The 21951-nt window shown below is 49.6% G+C and overlaps 1 protein-coding gene and 1 long non-coding RNA gene across 6 annotated transcripts in view; one reads left to right on the forward strand and one right to left on the reverse strand.

Annotated features, from left to right (window-relative positions):
- The window catches only part of ABR (ABR activator of RhoGEF and GTPase), a 114327-nt gene that overhangs the window by 83864 nt on the left and 8512 nt on the right, over positions 1-21951 (forward strand). Inside the window, exon 1 of one of the 5 annotated variants that reach the window (XM_080982852.1) lies at positions 9413-9833. The exons of the other annotated variants lie outside the window; for them this stretch is intronic. Coding sequence (XP_080838978.1) covers positions 9660-9833 — 174 coding nt within the window. The 5' untranslated portion in view covers positions 9413-9659. Of the gene's footprint in view, positions 1-9412; positions 9834-21951 lie in introns of those variants that run through there. 5 annotated transcript variants of the gene reach the window in all.
- LOC308464172 lies at positions 18221-21951 on the reverse strand. Its single transcript, XR_013979917.1, has 2 exons — positions 19258-21951; positions 18221-19198 (listed from the first exon to the last, which is right to left on the reverse strand). It is a non-coding gene; the product is annotated as an uncharacterized lncRNA (long non-coding RNA).

Raw genomic sequence — 21951 nt, forward strand, 5'->3', positions numbered from 1 at the left:
GCCTTCTCGGTAGTGGCGCCCGCCCTGTGGAACGCCCTCCCATCACGTGTCAAGGAAATAAATAACTCTCTGACTTTTAGAAGGCATCTGAAAGTAGCCCTGTTTAGGGACGTTTTTAATGTTTGATCTTTTATCATGTTTTTAATATTCTGTTGGGAGCTGCCCAGAGTGGCTGGGGAAACCCAGCCAGATGGGAGGGGTATAAATAATATATTACTACTGCTACACTACTACACAGTGGGTGGCGCTGTGGGTTAAACCACAGAACCTAGGACTTGCCGATCAGAAGGTAGGCAGTTCGAATCCCCGTGACGGGGTGAGCTCCCGTTGCTCGGTCCCTGCTCCTGCCAATCTAGCAGTTCGAAAGCACGTCAAAGTGCAAGTAGATAAATAGGTACCGCTCCGGTGGGAAGGTAAACGGCGTTTCCATGCTCTGCTCTGGTTAGCCAGAAGTGGCTTAGTCATGCTGGCCACAAGACCTGGAAGCTGTACTCCGGCTCCCTCAGCTAATAAAGCAAGATGAGCGCCACAACCCCAGAGTCGTCAGCGACTGGACCTAACGGTCAGGGGTCCCTTTACCTTTACTACTACTACTACTACTACCTTGCCTTCCTTTTTAAAAGTGAGTGCCCTTCAGGCCATTATTGGCAATCCTTGCTCCAGGGATCACATGCCTTGTTTGGGGGCATTGATCAAGAGGCCCTTTGCTCCTCCACTTGCTAGGATGCCAAAGCGACACAGTTCAACCCGTCTCCCTGGGTGCCAAGCTGCAGGCGGCACCACTTCCTTTGTGCCACTCTGCCAGGCTCTCCGTGGGTGGGCTTGCTTTTTCCTCTTTCCTCTCTGGCATGCTGCGGCTATGTCTGGCTTCCTGCTTCTTGTCTCCAGCCCATCTGTATGTTCGCAAGCACGTTCTGGAGTGTATCTGGTCTCCGACAAGGGGCGCAAATTGTACTTGGCTTGCAGAGGGTCAAATCTTGGCATCAAAGTGGAATACGTCTAGTTCTAGAAATGTGGTTCTTTGGAGTCTTAACGCCCTTCAGGGTGGCTTTGCATCAGATAAAAAAACCTGTGGCACATTTATGCAGGGAGAGTTCCCTTCTCCTAGGCCTGTGTGATGGTCTCTCCCTAGCACAGCCTTTGCTGAACAGATGCCTTATAGATGTGCAGGACTAGCTGGGGCTGATGGGAGATGGATTCCAAAACATGGATGGAGCTGGTGGGAATTGTAGTCGAAAACAGCTGGCCGTGCCAGCTGTAGCTGATGGCAGCTGGACTCCAAAAGATCTGGAGGCCCCAAACTGGCAAAGGGCTTCCCTGGTACAACTTACTTTGTGGACTCTCTATTCAGTTTCAGTGAATTTTATCTGCAAAGGTAACTCACTCTTTCCAAATTTTGGCGGACACCACCTGCAGTTTTTAGGGAGACTAAGTTTCCAAGTGACTCACATCTCTACTGTTGTACGATTGACCTAGTTCTCTATTTACTCGGCTGTCCTCTGACCCAGGGAGAGAAATACCCTGCTGGCTTTTCAAAGATGTGTCTCAAATGGCCCATCCTTCAAAAAGGGAGATGATTTGTTCTTCGGTGATGATTCCAGAATAATGTAGAGTTGCCACTATTTTAAAAAACTGGCACAGGCTGAGGCACCATCAGAGTCTGTGAGCAGACTGACTGTTTTGCTGGGTGTCTGAGTGTTCTCATAGCAATGTGTTGTCTGCTTTTGGGTTTTGGTTTATTTTTCTAAGTTTTTTTCTGAGGTGCAATAGAAACTTAAATTGCCACAGGATAGTTTTGGGGAGGGGTGTGGAGGAAACCTGGATCCAAAGACCTGTACAAAGCTTCAGTGTGAGTTTTCTTCATCTACATTTGAATGCTGGGACTCTGGTGCCATATCTTGCAAACACAATTTTATTTGTTTGTTTGTTTGTTTCATAAAATTTATAACCAGTTGATGGTAAAAAGAAACAAAACCCTCAAGCGGCTTACAAAAAAGATAAAACAATAAAATTATCCATTAGAAAATTCACAACAATAATTTCAGACTTTCAACAAGTTAAAATAGCAATAGACTAAAATCAGATTAAAACTCATAAGAATTTAATAAGTACCTGTCTGCTGGATCAGGCCAAAGGGGGCCCACCTAGTCCAGCATCCCTTCTCCTTGAATTATCCAATCCTCTTTCAAAGCCATCCCCGCCTCTTGCAGCAGTGAGTTCCACAGTTTAACTTCTGGCTGCCTGACAAAGTCCTTATTTGCATATGTCTCAAATCTCCCAGCTGTTTTTCCAGTGAGGTGCCCAAGCAGCATGAGGAGGGAGTCTGCTGTTTGAGACATGCAAGTCCCATACCCTCCCAAGCAGGGCTGCATGCAACCATTCAGGACAGATAAAATGAAGGCTTTATTCATGCAAGCGCATAGTTAAACTCTCTCTCACAGGAAGCAGTGATGGTCACTAACTCAGGTGGCTTTAAAAGCGGATTAGACAAATTCATGGAGGAGGAGGGGAATATCAAAAGCTACCAGCTTGTGGTCTTCCATTTGGGTCACCTGCTTGGCCCCTGTGAGAACAGGTTACTGGACTAGATGGGTCACTGGCTTGATCCATCAGACTCCTCTTAACTGAGTAGCCCCTTGGGTCTGGGCCAGGAACCATTGGGAAGAAAGTGGCATCTTTTCCCTCTGCTGCCCTGCCCTGACTGGAGAAGGGGCAACAGTGGAAATTCTCCCTCCTTATGAATCAGTTGAAGCAGATATATCTAAACAATTGGAGCAAGCCTGCTCTGCTCCCAGGACTGCCTTCTGCCTGCTTTTCCAGCCCCTCCCCCCCACTCCTCCGATAAACACACACACACACACACACACACACACACACTGCCCCATATCATCTTTATCCCACGGTTGCTCTAGCAACAGTTGCTAAGACAACTGTTGAGTTCCTCTCCAATTGGGAGAGGCGGATAATGAGAGTGGAGGAAGAAATATTAGCACCTGCCTGAATAGGATGCTCACCAGACACAGAGTAATAAAAGATCTATTGGTGTCATATTGAAGGGAAGGTGTCTGTATTAGTGGGGGCTGTGGGGAGTGTTTCTTTCTCAAGCCCCCCTTCCCATTGGCTTCTGTTAGGTTCTTCTAAACTATTTGTGCCCTGAAGAGAGATCTAGTTGGGCTGAATGAAAAGGAGCATGTCTGTGTGTCCCTGTTAGTTGGGGGGGGGGGGGTTTGAAGGGAAGGCGGTTCTGTTCTTGACACAGCAGAGGCTGGGGGGGGGCGCAGAGAGGAGGCTGTTTGTATATGAAGTTTCAGGGCTGGTTTTCAACCATTAACCTCAACGTCGCATGTGCAAACAGACTAAACTGAGTCAGGCACACACCCCACAGGGTTGTAGTGAAGATAACATGGAGAGGTGGGCAGGGAACAGAACTATGCTGCTACTTTGAGGTTCTTGAAGGATAATAACATAATAATAAGCGATAGCACTCTCCAAACTCGTGGTTCCCAGCAAGTGGTATTATATTCAGAGCCTCTGACGGTGGACACAGAACGTAGCCACTTGGGCTAGTAGCCACTGATAGTCGTGTCCTCCACGAAATTGCCTAATCTTTGCCTTTGCTGGGAATTGCATGCAGGGAGAAAGTTGCTTCTGTTGTGTTCAGGTCCTGCTCCTCCTTGGGGGCATCTGCTTGGCCGCTGTGAGGACAGGACTAGATGGGCCCCTTTTGGCCTGATCCAGCTGCGGCCAGCTCTCTTCGGATGTTCTTAGGAAATGCTGGAGGCCTCCTAGCCTGGAGCAGCTTCTGCGTCTGGAGGGGAGGCAGTGGATGGAAACAGCGTGGCCGTGTCATCGCAAAGGAGGCTTGCATCAAGGAGCATGAGTCATGGCCGCTGGGTGTGTGGAGATTCCAGCCGTGTGAACCTTGGGGGCGGGCAGGGGAATCCTGGGAACCAAGGAGCTCCCCAGTGGCCACAGCTCGGCCAGGCTGCCTGTGATAGGCAGTGCCCAGTGGTATGTGTGCTGTGCTGCGGGGACGGGGGTAGGAGATGTGGGCAAGGCAAGGAGGGCCAAGAGGCCTGTGGTAGAGCCCATGCAGTAGGGCTGGGACAGGCTTCCCGCCTGGTAGCCTGGAGAGCTGCTGCAGAAAATACCCAGCAAGTTGGACCAATGAATGGGCCCAGCATAAGGTAGCTTCCTGTCTTCCTGCTGAAACGAGCCCTTAGAATCATAGAGCTGTAGAGTTGGAAGGGACCATGAGGGTCATCCAGTCCAACCCCCTGCAATGCAGGAACCTTTTTGCCCCACGTGAGGCTTAACTCAGAACAATGAGGACTGGAATCTTGTTTCTTTGTTAGAGGGTGAGCTTTGGCTCTGTGGTAGAGCCCCTCCTTCAAATGCAGAAGGTCCCTGCTTCAATCCTCAGCATCTCCAGGTAGGGCTGGGAATATCTGCACGGACAGACAGTGACTTTCTAGGGTGCCAGACAAATCCACCTTTCCTTGGATGCTGAAGGTGGTTCCTCTTTTCAACCAGACCCCAAAGTCTTTTCCCTCGTCCCGGGAGAGACAAAGCAGCTTAGACTAAACCTATGGGCAGAATCCTGCACAGACCGCCGTGTCCTCAGTCCATCCCAGATCTGTGTTGTTTTGCAGCCTCTTTCTCCCCACCCCTCCAGGTTCCAAGCCTCCCCCCCCCCCAGTGCCTCTGAGCCCCCCCCCCCCCCGTCCGGCCAGGAGAGCTGTGCAGACAAGAGCCCTTTTGTCAAGCCAGGAGACCTGTTTCTGGCTTCAATTAGGTGGGAGGCCTGGCTTGGGGGGAGAAGACCCTCGGGGTCAGTGGCATGCAACTTGCTCTGTCTCGCCGTGGTGCACAGAGCCCTGGGAAGGTGGTCTTGTGAGGTTCATGGGGCTTGTAATGGTGGCACATGGCCTAAGATTGACCTTCTGTGTATTGGAAGGATTTGGCTAGAGGCAGCTGGACCAACCCCTGGTTTCCTAGTAGTGGCGGCAGTGGCGGCAGCGGTGATGGTGGTGCTGAGCCTACATAGAGCCTGCTGGATCAGGCCAATGGCCCATCTCATCCAGCACCCTGTTTTCACCTCAGCACATCAGCAGTGCTCTCCCCACTTGCGATTACCACCACCTGATATACAGAGGCATCATGGCCAGTGTTGTCTTCCATGAGTAGAAGACAAAAGTGTATAAATTGAGGCATGGCATGGAGAAAGTGTATAGAGAAGATTCAGGAGAGATGAAAGGAAGGACTTGTTCACGCAGCCCACAGTTAAACTACGGAACTCCCTCCCACATGAGGCAGGGATGGCCTCCAACCTGGGTGGCTTTAAAAGAGGATTAGACAAATTCAGGGAGGAGGAGAGGGCTATCTATGCTACTAGCCATGCTTCTGAATACCACTTGGTGGAAACCTCAGGAGGGGCGAGGGCTCTTGCGGTCCAGTCCTGCGTGCAGGTTTCGTACGCAGGACTCTGGGTGGCCCCTGTGAGAAAAGGATGCTGGACGAGATGGGCCATTGGCCTGATCCAGCAGGAACTACATCTGAGGTTCTTCATTTGTCCAATCCTCTTCGGAAGCCATTCAGTATTATTCTTGTTTATAATAATATCACCACCCCGAGAACCATTATGAATGCACAATGCAGAGGCTCTCTGGAGAGGCCCAGGGAGTATTTCCTTTAAAAAAAAGGCCTTTTTCCTGATAGCAGCTGTGCTCTCTGCCTCCTTATGGATCAACTGCATGTTATTTACGTATCAGCCTCCCTCAATCAAACAGTGCTCTGGGCAGTTCGTCAGCAGATGGAATTAAACAGCAGCCACAAATCAGCAAAGTCTCTGAAGCGGCGCAGCGTCAATCAGCATTTTGAGCTACTTGCAGTAATAATAGTTTTTGCCTTGTTAGCTACGGTCCAGCACAAACTGTAATTAGTTCAGGGAAAGGGAGTGACTAGGAGAGTAACAACCCTGGACTGCAAGGATAAGGTCTCAGCTGTTCCTTTTACCGAACACGGTATAGTATGGGACTCGCCAACCTTTTTGGGACCAGAGGGCATGTTTCAGATTTTGAGTGCTGTAGGCGCCAGTCACAAAATGGCAGCAGGAGGGGGGGGCATAATGCAAAATTAGAGAGTCAGCCACCCCAACAACCTTATACTGACCATGGGGAGTCAGCTGTGTCCTGCTGGTCCTGATTGTAGAGATTGCACAATATTGATTTTGCACAAGCACAGAAACGCAGGTGCTGTTGCTGTCGAGTAAGCAACAGGGAGCATTCCTCAGCACCAGGAAAAACAAAAAAAAAGGTGTGCACATCACATTCTCATTTCACAGAAACGGCTTAGAAGGTCCCTGCACACTTTGCACCGTAACTTTCTTTCTAGAAAGGCTAGAGACTTGCTTGTTTTTAAAATGGAAAGTCAAAGTCTAGACCAGTGTTTCCCAAACTTGGGTCTCCAGCTGTTTTTGGACTACAGTTCCCATCATCCCTGACCACTGGTCCTGCTAGCTAGGGATGATGGGAGTTGTAGTCCAAAAACAGCTGGAGACCCAAGTTTGGGAATCTAGGGCAACTGCTGAGAGACACCTGAGTTAATCCCCACAACAACCCTGTGAGATGGGTTAGGCTGAGAGGCAGTGACTGGCCCCAGGTCACACCCAGTGAGCTTCATGGCCAAGTTGGGATTTGAACCCAGGTCTCCCAGCTCCTAGTTTGACACTCTGACCGCACTGGCTGCATTGACAAGCTCCTTTGAGGTGTGTGTGCAGCTGCTAGGCTTAGATTGCATATTTCTCTCTTAAATAAAAGCAGAGTGCCTCTGTGCCACAAGCAGAGTGCATTTCCCTTACCGACTAGCTGCTTCAAGCTGTCGAACCTGTTATGGCCCTGCATGTGGGCTTCTTGCTGAGACATCTGGTTGGCCACTGTGAGGACAGAACGTTTTGTTCTTAATTCTAGCTGGGGAATTTGTGAAACAGACTTCTCCTTTTTTGTTTTAGAAACTCTGCTTATTTTGCCCTGTTATATCTACGTCAGTGGTTCCCAAACTTTTTTTGGGGGGCCCTGCCCCCCTCCCTGCTGGTTCCATATACTCACCCGCAGTTCCCCCCTACCCTATAAAAAGCATTCAGAATAGTGATCTGCACAACCCACTAAAGAAGATAATAATACAATAAAATTCAAAGCAGTAACGATTAATTGCACATTTGTTCGAAATCCAATTAAAACTATTGAGTTTAATTAATCCAACAAGACTGATGACCTTGATAATCGGTTGGGTTGTTTTGAACGGATGAGCCAATGATTCCGGATTGTCACCATCCCTGACCTGTTGGCTGTGCTAGGAGTCTTGCAGCATTTTGGGCAGGGGACACAGATGTTCCCCCCCCCCCAGCACCACCCAACTTCGGAGTTTTAAGGTTTTTGTGGCCTTGGAGGACCCTCTTCAGGATGCCCCTGATTGCTGACAGGTGCCTTCCAGCTGGGAATGGGGGCAGAGAATGAGGCCAGCTTATGGGGGAATCCTGGAGGTTTAAAGGAGGAGAAGGAGGAGGCCTCTGCTGCTGTCTGCCCCCCTCCCATCACCACCACATTGGCTTCTCATTTTCAAAGGAACATTCCAAACTGAGCTTGCTGTTTAACTCTTGCTTCTACTCCGAGGGAGAGGGATGGAAGGAGAGACAGATGGAGACATTGGTGGAAACCTGGTGTTCTTGACCACATCAAGCAGGGGAATCAGGATGTGTTAAAGACCACTGGTTTTGTCGGGGGGGGGGCGGTGTTTCATCCTTGGGTGTGATCCAAAAATGCAAACCTTACCATCTTTTAGTATTATGAAAGACCTAACGTGAGCCGTGATGTACCCCCGGCACCTGTTTTCCACGCCTGGGTTATGTGGCATGGTGCAAGTGCCTCTGAGCATGGACAGAGAGCCGGGGCCTGTTGCTTGCTCATGAGTCACCGCAGCCAGTTCTTGACACTGGAAGGCAGGGCCTTCCTTCACCAGCAGGTTGTCAGAAGGAGTCGCGTTTATACAGTGGTACCTCGCGTTACAGACGCTTCAGGTTACAGACTCCATTAACCCAGAAATAGTACCTCGGGTTAAGAACTTTGCTTCAGGATGAGAACAGAAATCGTGCGGCGGCAGCAGCAGCAGCAGCAGCAGCAGCAGCAGGAGGCCCCATTAGTTAAAGTGGTACCTCAGGTTAAGAACAGTTTTGGGTTAAGAACGGACCTCCAGAACGAATTAAGTTCTTAACCGTTGGTACCACTGTACTTCACTGCAGGGCTTGCTGACAAGACTTTAAAAAGCTGATTGCTGGCTGGGGCCAACGAGACTCGTAGTCCCTGACGGCACCAGGTTGGGGAAGTCTGGGGAGGACTCTGTGTGCTTGAGACCCTGAAAAGCAGCTGCTAGTCAGAGTAAACTGGCCTAGACGGACTAATGGCCTAGATGGACTAATGGTCTGGTGTAAGGCTTTATGTCGTTAAAAAATGGAAGCGCTTTGGCTTCAGGTTCTGTGTGTTCTCGCAGAGAGCATGTGTTGAAATGCACACCTGCACTGTGAGGGAATCGTGCTCAATCTTGAACGCCTGCCGCAATCTCAGAGCGCCAGGTAATAGCTGGGCCACAAAATCCCTTCGTAGATAAGTGCCGGTTTAGTATATCCATTTGAGTATTGGACTGAAAAGTGTGGAGACGCAGGATTTTATCCAAGGCTAGTTCTGCTCAGAGTAGACCCACTGAAATTAATGAACATGCCTGCCTTATGTTCTTTAATTCCAATGGGTCTCCCCTGAGTAGGACAAGCCCACAGATTTGCATCCTTGCTTAGCATATTGGGTGATATCTCTCAGCCTGGTCTAGCTCACAGGGTTGTTTTTAGTATAAAATAGAGGAGGGAAAGAAAATTATAACAAACTTAGAATGTTAGCAACCCAACAATCCTTACTTAGCTTAATTCTCAACCCTGTGAATTCTTTTGCTCGCAGATCTACCAATTAGCAGCAGCATCTACAAGTTTTCCACTGATTTTCTGTCTGATATAAAAGAATCTAGACCAAATAACGGAGCAAAGGGGGTCGGAAACTGACTTGTTTTGGTAGCTTGTGCTCAGGAGGGGACATCTGGCTGGCCGCTCACAGGGACAGATGGGTTAGCGCCTCCATCTGATGATCCAGCACAGGGAGATATTGATGCTGCTTTTATCGAGAGCTGCCCACCCCCTAAAAGGCACCAACCCACGGGCCACTGGCAACCCAGCGACTAATCCTCTTGAGAAAGTCTGTGCATGACTTAGGGAAGAGGGAAACAGCCTGGCGCTTAAGGGGTTAACCCAGTAGGGGGAAAGGGGGGGTGGAGAAGCTGCTAGGAAGGGGGCTTTCCTTGCTCCAGCCGTGAGAGGGAGTGTTCCCCTCAAGTCAAGTCGGAGAGGATGCTGGAGAGATGAGGGGCTCTTTCTTGCAAAGTCTCTGAGGTTGCACGGGAACCGGCTGCCTCCAGGATGCCCCCCGCCTCAAACTGCTAGCCAAAAAGGAGAGCAGACCCTCTCGGAAATCTTTGGCATCTCCTCATCCATTGCTGATTTCCGGGGGTGCTCCCTGCACCCAAGCAAACCCCCCCCCCGAAGTGGGGAGAAAGCCAGCAAGATGACAGAGGTGCTGGTGCAAACCCCTGAATGCCCGCTCAACCTGGCCTCTGAGCGGCTGGACCACTGCTCCCTGGACAGCTTGGAGGAAGAAGCCTCCGAGGGCAAGCGGACCGCCCCCAACACCGGGTCCAGGCTGTGGGGCCGGGTGCGCAGCAAGCTCCTTCGTCAAAAGGTGCACAGGGTGGGCTGGGGGTTGCTCTTGCTTGCATCTCTCTGCTTATTTTGGGAGGGGGAGAGGGGAGAAATGACTGGTGCATATGCTACTGTCTCCTGCTGCAGTGAAAGGCATCACTTTTGTGGCTGCGCAGTTAAATTTTTGGGGAGCTGTGTTCTCAAGATTTGTCTCCTTTTCCGAACTCCGCATCAACTTGCAGTTCTCTCCCTCCTCTGGCGGGTGGGGAGTCAAATTGCCTCTCAGGGTACACCCAAAGCTTTCATTTCAGACCCCCTTTTTTTCTCTTCACAGCCTTGCTGTGGGAATCCCCCACCCACCATGTGAGATAGCTACTACAGCTCCGTTACCCTGAGCTCCTGCTGGTGCCTTCTTTTGGTCATGGCATAATGTAGGGTGGGAGTTGTACATACTGAGATCTAGCTGCTTGCGGAGTTCACGGACTAAGAGGGTGATGCGACATGCAAAGGAGAGTAGCTGGACGCTTCTGACACTTGTTTAGGCTCCATACTTCTCGGGCTAGGGAGATAGTTTGGATGTTTTCTGGCTGTCTCAAAGTTGGTTAATTTCTTTTTAAAAAGAGACCTTCATTTTTACCTTCATTTCATAACCTCATAAACCTTGGGGCTGACTGACTCTTAAAGCAGTGCAGAAGGTGTACTCTGTGGGGTTTTTAGAGAGCACTGGCTACTTTGAAAGAATAGGTTCTGGGGCTGAGATCGCTCCCAATCCCTTCCCAGCTGGCATGACTGCAGCATGAGTTCTCCCCAAAGTCTGGTCTCTTAGGAGAGAACGGGTCAGCGCTCCTGGGCTGCTGACATGCAGGGAATGTGAGACGCACTTTGTGCAAACGTCTCCGGAGCTACTGGCATTTTTTTGTTTTGTTTCGTCCTTTCAAAGGTGACCGCGGAGGGACGTGCGGGTCAAAAACGCTGCCTCAGGGCTTCCAGGGGACACCCAAGGACTAACTGCACCAGGCGCGGGACACCCCAGCCTTCCTGCACACACTCTGTCGCCTTATCCTTGCTGGAATCTTCTAGCCCAAAGTTCCTTAGTGTTTTTGCATGTGTGTTTATGCAATCTCTAGGTTTCTAGAGGTGCATAAAAAGACTGGCTGCCTTAATGCCTTTTCCTGACTGTAGCTTTGAGAGATGGGATGGGGGGAGCTTGCTTTTCAGGACGCTTAAGGTTCAGCCGCTGGACTCTCTGGATAGGGCTGGGGGTTTTCTTTGCCCAAAATCCTGGAGAGCCGCTGCTGGCTAGCATCGAATGCTCCTGAGCTGGATGAGCCAGTGGTGCAGCTTCCTCTGTTCCTGTTTAAACTGGCCCAGCATTCCTTAATTCCAAACCATGAGGACCGGGATCTTGCTTTATTGTTCCAAGGAAAGGGCTGCAGCTCAGCTGAACAGCATCTGCTTGCAATTCCGAAGGGCTGACCCGGTCCCTTCAAGGACCGCAGTGGTGAAAAAGTTGTTCTGTACCCCTGGCGTTCATATTGCAGGAGGTCTGGAGAGGGGCCCTCCCTCATGCAATTGTTTTTATAAAGTGGGGCATGATTTAGTTAGGAGTGGAACTTGTGGATTTAATTAGCAGCCCCTTTCCTCTCCCCCCACAGTTATTTGAGCTCTGACACCCCCTACAGCACCTTCTGTGTCCGCTTCTATATAGGTGAAGATCTTATCCTCAGCTCTTGTTTTGAACATGGAAATGGGTTGTGTGTGTGTACTCAAGAGTCTTTAAGGTAGATCAGCAGTTTTGAACTGTAGCACCCTTAAGACAGGGTGCAAGAAGAGACGGTATGTGTGTGTCTCATCCCTTTAGGTGTGAAGTTGAGGGGGGGGGTGTCTCATGACAGTTGGTGAGGATCAAAAGACCCACATGGTTTGTTGTGCCAAAGTTTAATTTCCAGGGAGCACAAGGTGCAGTCGTGGTGTGTGATCTGCATGGATTCCCTGTGGTTTTTGTTTTTCTTTGCACTGGCTGCCCCAAGGGGAAACTGAGCCCACAGGGCCAGGGCAGGGTCTCCTTGTAAAGACTATTACTGACTCTCACTGTTCTGCCTGGCTGGTTTTGTTGTGATGTAGCGTTCAGGCACCATTGACCTGATTTTTGTGCCTCCTGCTGATTGGCTGGCTGGTCTCCAACTAACCCAGAGGCAGTGTCCTCTCCTGCTGTTTTACTGTCCTGGGGGGCCACTCCATGACACAGCAGGATGATGTGCCTTCAGCAGAGGGTGCCTGTTGCCTCCCTGTGCGAGTCACTGATCTGTGTCAGAATTCTGGGTCCACAAGAGTCTCTGTCTGTCTCTCTTTCGTGCGCGTGTGTGCGTGCGTGCGCACTAACAGTCAAGCATATCTTTACTTCAGAGGATGGGAGCCCCCACCCTCGCCTCAAAAATTGGCTAGTATGAATTTTGCGAACACTGCTGCACCTCCCTTTCATTATTTTTTATTTTGTTTATTAATAGCTTCCCATTAGGCATACCAAAACAATGTACAATACAGTGGTTAAGTACTTAATTCGTTCCGGAGGGCCGTTCTTAACCTGAAACTGTTCTTAACCTGAAGCACCACTTTAGCCAATGGGGCCTCCTGCTGCCGCCGCGCCGCCGGAGCACGATTTCTGTTCTCATCCTGAAGCAAAGTTCTTAACCCGAGGTAATATTTCTGGGTTAGCGGAGTCTGTAACCTGAAGCGTATGTAACCTGAAGCGTATGTAACCTGAGGTACCACTGTAAAGTGACATAAATATAAAACAGTTTACACGCACGCACACACACACACAAAAACATGGCAAGTGGTTTCTCCCCTTCTGGGAGCAGAGATCAGGTTGATGGCTTAGCGCTCCCTCCCCTTGTTGCTTTGCTGTCTGCCAGGAGGGAGCCAGACTCTCTCTCTGGAAAGTGGTTATTGGCCAGCAGGCTTTCTGGTCCAGTGGGGCTGAGCGGCTGTTGCCATGCTAACTGTCTGGTGATGGGAATTGGAGCAGAGCGGCTGGTGAGGCCTAAAGCGCTGCAGAGCTCCCGGGACGATGCCTGAGGATGAAGGCCCCCTTCATTGGAGGGCGTCTGCAGGGAATTGATCCGGACCATCTATGCATGCCATAGAATTGCTGGGCTGTTGGGGGCGTGGGCGGTCTGGACCTCTGAGGGTCTCCTATCCGGCGCAGCCGCCAACGGCATCCCGGCTGAGCCTGGAAGGGCTGATAAGGCCCAGGGTGTCGGGGGCTGCAGGTCACCTTCTGTGATGGGACCAGAATATTTCCCTGGGATCCTCAGCAGAGGACAGATCTCCTTAGGCGTTTTTTGTGCCAATTTGATTTGCTGTGACTCCCCCTTCTCCGTTTAATACTAGAGAAGTTTGTGGGTGAGCCATCATTTTCGTGGCAGCACCCCAGCTTTGAGTGTAGAAGGTCCTGGGTTCAGTCGCCAGCATCCCCTTGCCTAAAACCCTGGAGAGCTGCTGCCAGTCCGTGCAGGAAATCAAGGGGCCCAGTGGTGTGACTCGATAAAAGGCCCCTTTCAGCATTCCTGTTTTCACCCCTTCAGATCAGACCCTCGAAGACTAGAGCTTTGTTTTTAATATTAGGGAAGGGACCCTGAGATGCAGCTTCCTATGTTATTCTCTTGCACAACTAGACATGGCTGCAGTTTTCTGCTCTGGCTTGCCCTGCAGATCAGCTTGAGGGGAAGGGACATTCTGTGCATGCTCAGGGAGACTCTCTCCTTCCCTTCACCCATTCAGGGCTGGGCTCCAGCAACTCTGCTGTGGCTGTTGTTGTTTTTAATTAGAAGCACGGGCCTCCCTTGTTTTGAGTGTGTCTATCCGCGTGTGCAAGGGCGGGCGGGGGGACGTGCAACAGGTGGCCATGCTTGTTGTCCGCCAAGGTTGGCACGAGGCCCTCACTGAGATGAGATGCTAAGCAGGCAGGAGAAGCAGCTGTGCGCGAGAGAGAGCTTGTTTCCTGGGGTCTTTTGTGTTCAGCTCTCTCCACGGGGGATGGAGGCGGCGCCCGTCTCCCGGAGCTGGCGTGCGCTCTTGTTGGGGGGCGGCGGGGGTGTGTGGCTTTCCTGCCAGAGATATCCTTCCCTCCTTTCCATGGGACCACCCAGGATCCAGGAGGTGACACTTGACGTATCAGCAGCTCTCTTTCCCCCCCATTCCTTTCCCCAATGAAAGATCACATCACACCCGATTCCAGCCCAGATGGTGCCGGCCCTAATATTAGGCAAAGTGAACCAGCTGCCATTGATAGCCTTTGTTCTCCCTCCACCGTCGGAGGCAGTAGATGCTTCTAAATGCTGGTCGCTGGGAATCGTATGCGGAAAGGGTGCTGCTGTTGCACTCAGGTCCTGCTTGTGGGCTTCCCCATAGGGGCAATATGGTCGGCCACCCTGAGGACAGGCGGCTGGGCTGGATGGGCTCACTTTGAGCTGGTCTAGCAGCTGCAGGACTTTTCTTCTGTTGGAGGACAGAGTGGACTGTGTCCAATGGGCTGCCTTTTGCCCACTGAGCTGCCTCCAGGTATCCTGGGGGATGCTGTCTAGTGACAAGGCTTGAAGTAAGATTTGGCTGTCCATCCAGCTGGTTTCTGTACAGTGAGCTTGGGAGGGGACTGACTCGTCCTCCTGGCGGGCAGCAAAATGTCTTGGGCCAGCATGCCATTGGTCACCAATGGACTGGAGTTGTAAACCAATAACATTGGGTGGGGGAGGGCACATGCCCCCCAGGCTGATCAATTTAGCACACTCCTTTCCCCCCAAGGGGCAGAAGATGGCATACATGGTTGTCTCCACCACCTTGTTTTATGCTCACAACGACCCTGTCAGGCTGAGAGTTGACCTAAGCAGAGGGGTTTGAACCCGGGTCTCCCCTCGCCCTAATCCAGTTTTGTGACCAGACCACCTACACCCTGACAAGCGCTGCTTGGAGATTCAGGGCAGAGGATCCCACAGCTGGTCATTGTGAACGGTGAGGATAGGCTTTAAAATGGCATTAGACCAATACATGGCTGTGTGTGTGCTGCCCCATTTGCCTTGACAGACAACACACTGCTTCTTATGCCCTCCTGCTTGTGAGCTAAGCTGTACTTAGATCGTCCAGTCTAGTGAGACTTTGTCGTTGCTGCTTTTCTGGTGTGTGTATGTTTTGCTCTCCCCACCCTGTTCCTGAAGGTTGCCGAGTTGGTGTCTCAGCCTTTTTCTGCAGAAGATCTCCGCTCTCTTCTGCTTGCATCGCCAGTTCTCGCCAGAGCACAGCAGAGGAGGTTGGCACGCCAGGTCTCAAGGGCCCTTTCGGAACCTGAGACCATCCCGACATTGTGGATGTGCAGCGACACCTGATGTGGTGTTGCTGGGGCAGGTTGTGTTACCGTTGTCATCACCAGCACCAGCATTTTATTCATGTGCCACTTTCACAACTGTGACGAAAGGCTGCAGTGTCTGGGGCTTTTTAGTTTATAGAAAAGGCAAGATAGAAGTATATGCAATTTTACATGGCAATGTGAAAGTGGAGAGATTTTCTCTCTCTCTCTCTCTCTCTCTCTCTATCTCATAACACTAGAACTTGGGGACTTCCAATGAAGTTTAATGTTCTAAGTTTCAGGACAGATTTTAAAAAGGAATTCTTTAACTTGCTTCTAGGCAACCAGGCACAGAAGACTTTGCAAACTTGGAATAGTTGCTTCTCTCTTAAATAAAAAAAACAAAAAATCAGGCTGCTGACGTGCATCCTCAATAGTTAAACAATGGAACTCTCTCCCACAGGAGGCAGTGATGAAGGTTTTAAAAGAGGTTTAGAAATGATGGCTTTGTCTCCACAGTTAGCAGCAGCAATGCTTCTGAATACCAGCGATGGCCGCCAACTGGGATAGCTTTAGGATTCAACAAGTTCATGGAGGAGAGGGCTATCAGTGGCTACTAGCTGTGATGGCTATGAAGCCAGCAAAACCTGCTTGAACAGGGGTGACAGCAGAACAAAAGCTGGGGCTGATGTGTGTTCCAAAACTGCTGGAGAGCACCAGGTTGGCCAAGGCGCTGGATAGCAGCCTCGGGATGCCCAACCTCTCCCCAGCCACGTTCAGCTCTCTTAAAAGCAACAGCGTTCTTTGTCATTGGAGTTGTGTACCTTCTGTGGTCTCGCTATCTGGAGCCCTATCTCCCGCCTTCAGTGCCCTATTCCTAAAGTATCTCCCTTTTGCAGACATGAAACTGCCAAGGTATGAAGATCTCCATCAGAGGCCCATCTGGGTGTCCTTCCCTCGTGTGGGGTGGGGTGGGCAGGGGACCCCAAAAAGCCCCTTTTGATTGGCACTTGCTCAACTTTTTTTCATCACCAGGGGAAGACCCTCCTCCTCTTCCTAATTTTTGTGCTTCTGCTTTTCTTCTCCCAGACCCATTTTTTGATTCTTTTAACTTTTTTATCCAGCTACAGAAGAATCTTTTTTTTTTTTTTGCTTGGTGTTTATAGTGGGTTTTGTTTTGTTTTAACTCCCAAGCACATTGAGATGTTTGCTTAGACCTGAAAAACAGCATATGTCTGAAATATTTAAAAAGTGAGCGGGGGGTGGGGTGGGCAGAGCTGTTGCATAGCTGTCAACTTTTCCCTTTTCTTGCAAGGAATCCTATTCGGAATAAGGGAATTTTCCTTAAAAAAAGGGAAACGTTGACAGCTATGACTGCTGTTGTGAGGTGCATACACAAGACATTTGGTGCAGTATTTTTTAAATCCTTTTTTTTAAAAAATGATATTTATTAAAGTTTCCAATAAAAAGAACACATCAATAAAAAATTAAAAAGAAAAAAGAAAAATACACAATTCAAAAATACACAATACATAATCCAAAAAAAACAACAAACAAAAAAGAAAAAAGAAAACAGTTAAAAACAATACCACCTTTTTCATCACCATTTTTAAATTTACTTATTTTCTGGACCTCCTCATACCTCCCTCTTTTGTATTCCAGTTCAATTTGTTTGTCCAGCAATTTCTTTCCCTCTTTTTTAATCCCAATCCTTAATCTTAATATAATATAACATTAAATTTTTACCTCTTCAAAACCAAATTTCCATTTCCTTTAACTTTTTTAATCCTAATCCTTAATCTTGATCTATATATAACTTTAAAGCCTGTATAGCTAGAAGCCACTTATTTTCAATCCAACATCACTCTAACTTTCTTTTTTTTAAAGGAGGTTTTAAACCTATAACTTACAATAGCAATGAATGGTAGTTTGCTCTGTGGAGCATCCCACAGCTCAGGAGGGAGCTGGGGAGCAGTCCTTCCTCCAAGCCCTACAGAGCCACCCATCCTTCAGTCTCTGCCTTCCCGTGAGGCAGAGGAGCCCGAAGTGAGCAAATTTCCCCTCTCTCAGATCCGGGGTGGAGGGAGAATTCCTGAAAGACAGGTTTATGGCGTTACCCATGAGGCCAAGCTGGTTTTCATAAAGCCTTTTTCATGTAAGGCCCTGCTGAAATCCCTTCCATATGGGATCTCAGGCCACTTCAAAGGGGCAGTGTCAAGGGAGGCTCTGAGCATGGGAGCTTGCGGTTGTTTCAAATTAAGTTCAGTGCAATTGGATTGTGTTACCGAAGGGGCGGGCTAGCGCCTCTTTCTTCCCGCATGCAAGAAGTCATTGAGAAAACGTTTTATTCTGAAAAGGTGGCTAACCAATTTATTCAACACCGTAAATTAAGGGACAGAGTCACCTGGGCTCCCTGAGCTGAGGATCTGGTGGGTAGCAATTGCCACGAAATAGGTACATCTGGGGACTTGACAGGTCTTGTTTTGGGTGGGGAGATCAGCCAATGCGGTGTTGTTTGCCAGAGGCCTCAGCAAGGGATTGTTTTCTCTGCCCCAAATAAGCCCTCGCTGCTTGTTCCGGTTTTGCATTGAAATAAATGGGACCAGGAAGTCAAGACGCAGGGCAAATCATGCTGTTGGTCTGGCCTCAATTTATCCTGTTAAGGATGCAGGTTGGCAGGCTTTGGGCCCTTTTGCAAATTGTGGATTTGTTTGGGCTTGTAGCATGCATGGGACTGCAAGACGAAATCCAGCTTTGCAAATTATACAAAAGAGCTATTGAGGATGCACGTCAGCAGCCTGATTTTTTGCTTTTTTTTATTTAAGAGAGAAGCAACTATTCCAAGTTTGCGAAGTCTTCCGTGCCTGGTTGCCTAGAAGCAAGAAATGCTTCACCAAAGGCAACTGCCTGTTAGAAAATATTTTTAAAGCTGGTGTGGTGGGATCATGAATAGTGTTGGACTAGGGCTGGCAAGGCCCTGGGTTCAAATCCCCACTCAGCTGTGAAATTCGCCAGGTGACCTTCGACCTGTTTCCCCCCCCCCTCTCTCTCAGCCTAACCTACTTACAGGGTTATTGTGTGGATGGATAAAAGGAATCTTTTTTATATCACCCTGAGCTGATTTGGAAGAAGAGTAGAATGTGGAAAAATATTAAAGCAGTTGTTTGACAAAGTATTTTGGTGGATTAAGTAGCCTGGTTATAAGAAGTGTTTTGGTGGATTGAATAACCCAATTTTAATTCATGGGGCTGCAAGTTGAGGGCATACCTTTTGGGGTATATGTAGCTGTTTTTAGGCTGTGCTGTCCCAGGGAATGTTTGCAGAAAGGATCAACAATGGACAGTCAGAAACTTTTGGTTTTGTGTGTGCTTACTGCACTGGAAGTTTCTCCCACAGCCTCTTCTGTCTCTAACCAAAAAGGCACCTTGCCACCTTGATGGTTTTTGTGATGGTTTGGGCAACATGCAAATGTCATTGATTAAACGCTCAGCAGTTTGATTAGTTGTCCTGGCCACTCTTTAATCGTTTGATGACCCTGACACAGGAAGCTGCCACTGGTTCATTCTAGCTCAGTGTTTTCTACTCTGACTGGCAGCAGCTCTCCATTGTTTCAGGAGGTGGACATTCCCGCCCTTACCTGGAGATGCCGCTGGTGGTGCTCTACCTCTGAGCTACAGCCCTTCCCCCAAATTCCCTTGGCCTGCATCTCGTGCTGTAGCTTTGCTCTAGAACCAAGGGGCATTGTGAGGAGCAGATTGAGGTTGAAAGTTAGAGGAAGCTTCTGAACTGTGAGATCTGTTCAGCCTTGGAGCAGACAGCCTCAAGGGGCGGTGGGCTTTCTCCTCCACTGGAGATATCTTAAGCAGAGGCTGGGATGCTACAATTGCAACAGTCTGCATTAATTCAGAAGTGGGGTGTGCAATATGACCTTCTGAGGGCGCTTCCAACTCTGCAACGCTGATCATAGAATCATAAAACTGTAGAGTGGGAAGGGACCCCTAGCAATGCAGGAATCACAACTAAAGCATCCCTGACAGATGGCCGTCCAACCTCTCCTTTGAAACCTGAAAGGACTTTTAATAAATAATCATTTAATAAATATCATTAAAAAAAAAAAAGAAACCTGAAAGGAAGGAGTCTCCTGAGGGCGTCTGTTCCACTGTCAAACACCTCTTACTGTCAGAAAGTTCTTCCTGGTGTTTAGCCAGAATCTCCTTCCTTGTAACTAGGAGCCATTGGTTCAAGTCCTGTCCTCCAGAGCAGGAAGAAGACAGGCTTGCTGCATCTTCCAGCCCTTGAGATATTCTGAAGATGGCAGTTAGTTAATTTTAATGAAACGAGAGCAGTAACTTGCAAGCGCTGTTCAGCCCTGGAGGTGTAGCAGGAGTGAGTGTCTTCATGCGGCAGGCAACGATCCTGCCTTCATAGAATCTCAGGGCTGGAAGGAACCACAAGGAACATCTAGTTCAATCTCCTGCAATGCAGAAATCTCCACCCCACGTGGCGCTTGGACTCATGACCCTGAGATTAAGAGTCTCATGCTCTACCGACTCTGAGCTATCGCTTTCAAATCGCCTTCGACCCTTCTCAGGGGTGGGGAGAAGGGAATGATCACCCACCTGCAGCCTTAAGGCCTCTGGCTCCGGTGGAGGGGCTGGGGAGGGGAGACTTTCTTCTCTGATGGCTCTGTGTGGGGCTCCATCTGCTTTTCTGCCAGCCCCATCCTGCAGCCTCCAGAATGGTGGCTGTGTGCTTGCAGGAGGCAGGTGGCCCTGTGTAGCGTTTGCTGCCTGCGATGGTGGATCAGCAGGGCGGAACTGCACATCCCCTCTGAAGTTTGTGCTCAGATGGCTGCTCCCGAGATACCAGGCGCCCTGGGGGGAAACTGCACGCACCCTGGAGGAGCCGGCACAGCGCACGGGGGCGGGGGGGGGCCTGGATCTGCTAGCCTCATGGAACATCTGTGACCCAAACTCACGCAAGGGCTCCCTCCCTCGGATCCAGGCTCTGTTCTCCCATTGCATTTGTGACATGTGTGTATGCAACACAAGGCCTCTAGGTTCATGGAGCTGTAGAGTTGGAAAGGACCCAACAGGTCATCTAATCCAACCCCCAAGTTAACCTGTTTGTTTGTTTTCTTGAAAAGAAACAAACATCTGCAGCTAGAGGGAAACCAGCAGTGCAGCCCTGCATGGGTGGGGAAGCTCAAATGAAAGGAATTGGGTAGGTAGCAAATGTTACTTATTTAAGTTGGTTTGTCTCCTCCTACCTTTCTTTGTATACTAGGTGCAGGGAACTTTTGGCTCCTGTGGAAGCTGCTGAACTACAACTCCCAGCAGCCCCTCAGCAAGTGTGGCCAATGGGCAAGGATGGGGGTTACAGTTCAACAACTATATATAACTCCCGTCTGTATTGTCTACCTGGGATAGCTCAGTCGGTAGAGCATGAGACTCTTAATCTCAGGGTTGTGGGTTCGAGCAGCACCTTGGGCAAGAGATTCCTGCATTGCAGGGGTTGGACTAGATGACCCCAGTGGCACCTTCCAGCTCTACCATTATATGATAAATGCGTCTGAATAGCAGTTGCTGGAAAGCACAGGAAGGGAGAGGGCTTCTATGCTCAAATCCTGCTTGTGGCTTTCCTGTAGGTTGGCCACTGTGAGAACAAGACGCTGGACTGACGAGGCCATTGGCCTACCCTATACAGAATATGCCCCAGGTGCTAACCAAAGAAATGGTTCAAAATGTGCACCTGTTGTTCATGCACAGAGCAGCTCATGTGACCCAAGGTCCGAAGTCACCCCCTCCTCCATTTTTTGTCCAACTTGCCAGCGTGATCCGCTTGTCTGTTACCTTCTCTCCTGTTGCACACCGGTGCTACTCTGGTTCCTGGGAAACCCAAGGGCCTCTTCTGAAAAGGGATGGAAGCCCAGCACGACCCAATTCGCCTTTGAGACAGGCTGCGCTCCCAGAGTGCGGAGGCCTTTCGGAAACAGCTCGGCCGCCTTTCCCAGGAGACCACAAGCAGGGCCGTGTGGAAGACGTGGCCTTTTGAAAATTATTTTAGGAACCGGTCTCCAGAAATATCCCTGATTCATGGGAGCGTTTCTTGGTCGATCATGAAGCGGAGACGGCCATCTGTTATCTTTCTCCAACGGGGCATTGGGTCTTGCTGAGCCTCTCCTGGAACAAGGACAACTCATGCCTGTGAAATGAAACGCTGCCCACATCCTCCTCCTCCTCCTTCAGGTTGCAGATGAGGGGCTGCCCCTGGATGATGGGCTTATATCCAGCCCCCAAGCCATTCGTTCAAGTGCTTGGCATTCTCTGCAACTGGACTTCTTACAGGTGTTGCGTTGTACCCGTTCTGCAGCTGTAAGAAACCAATCACTTAGCATGGAACTTTGGAACTCCCTGCCTATTGACATCAGGTTGGGGCGCCTTCACTGTACTCCTTTGATTTCCTGCTAAAAACATTTTTGCTAAGACAAGCCTACCAGGCATGTGGAATGTTGGCAACTGTTTTAATCTGGTTTAAAAGTCAATCCCTCTTCGCAGGGAATTCTGGGAGTTGTAGCTCTGGGAAGAGAATAGGGGGTCTCATAACAATTCTCAGCACCCTTAACAAACTACACTTATCAGGATTCTCCGGGGGCTGTTTAAAGTAGTATGGTGCTGCTTTAATTGTATACTGCAGATGGGGCCTGAATAAATCTATTCTTACGCTACCTGGCCCTGCACTCTCCCTTATTATTTTGTGGTCTACCTTTTTTGGGGTTGGATATTTTGGAAGCTCATTCTCTCCTGTTGTTCCTTTT

The sequence above is a fragment of the Podarcis pityusensis genome (genome assembly GCF_964106645.2).
Source record: "Podarcis pityusensis genome assembly, chromosome: 15".
NCBI classification, from domain to species: domain Eukaryota; kingdom Metazoa; phylum Chordata; class Lepidosauria; order Squamata; family Lacertidae; genus Podarcis; species Podarcis pityusensis.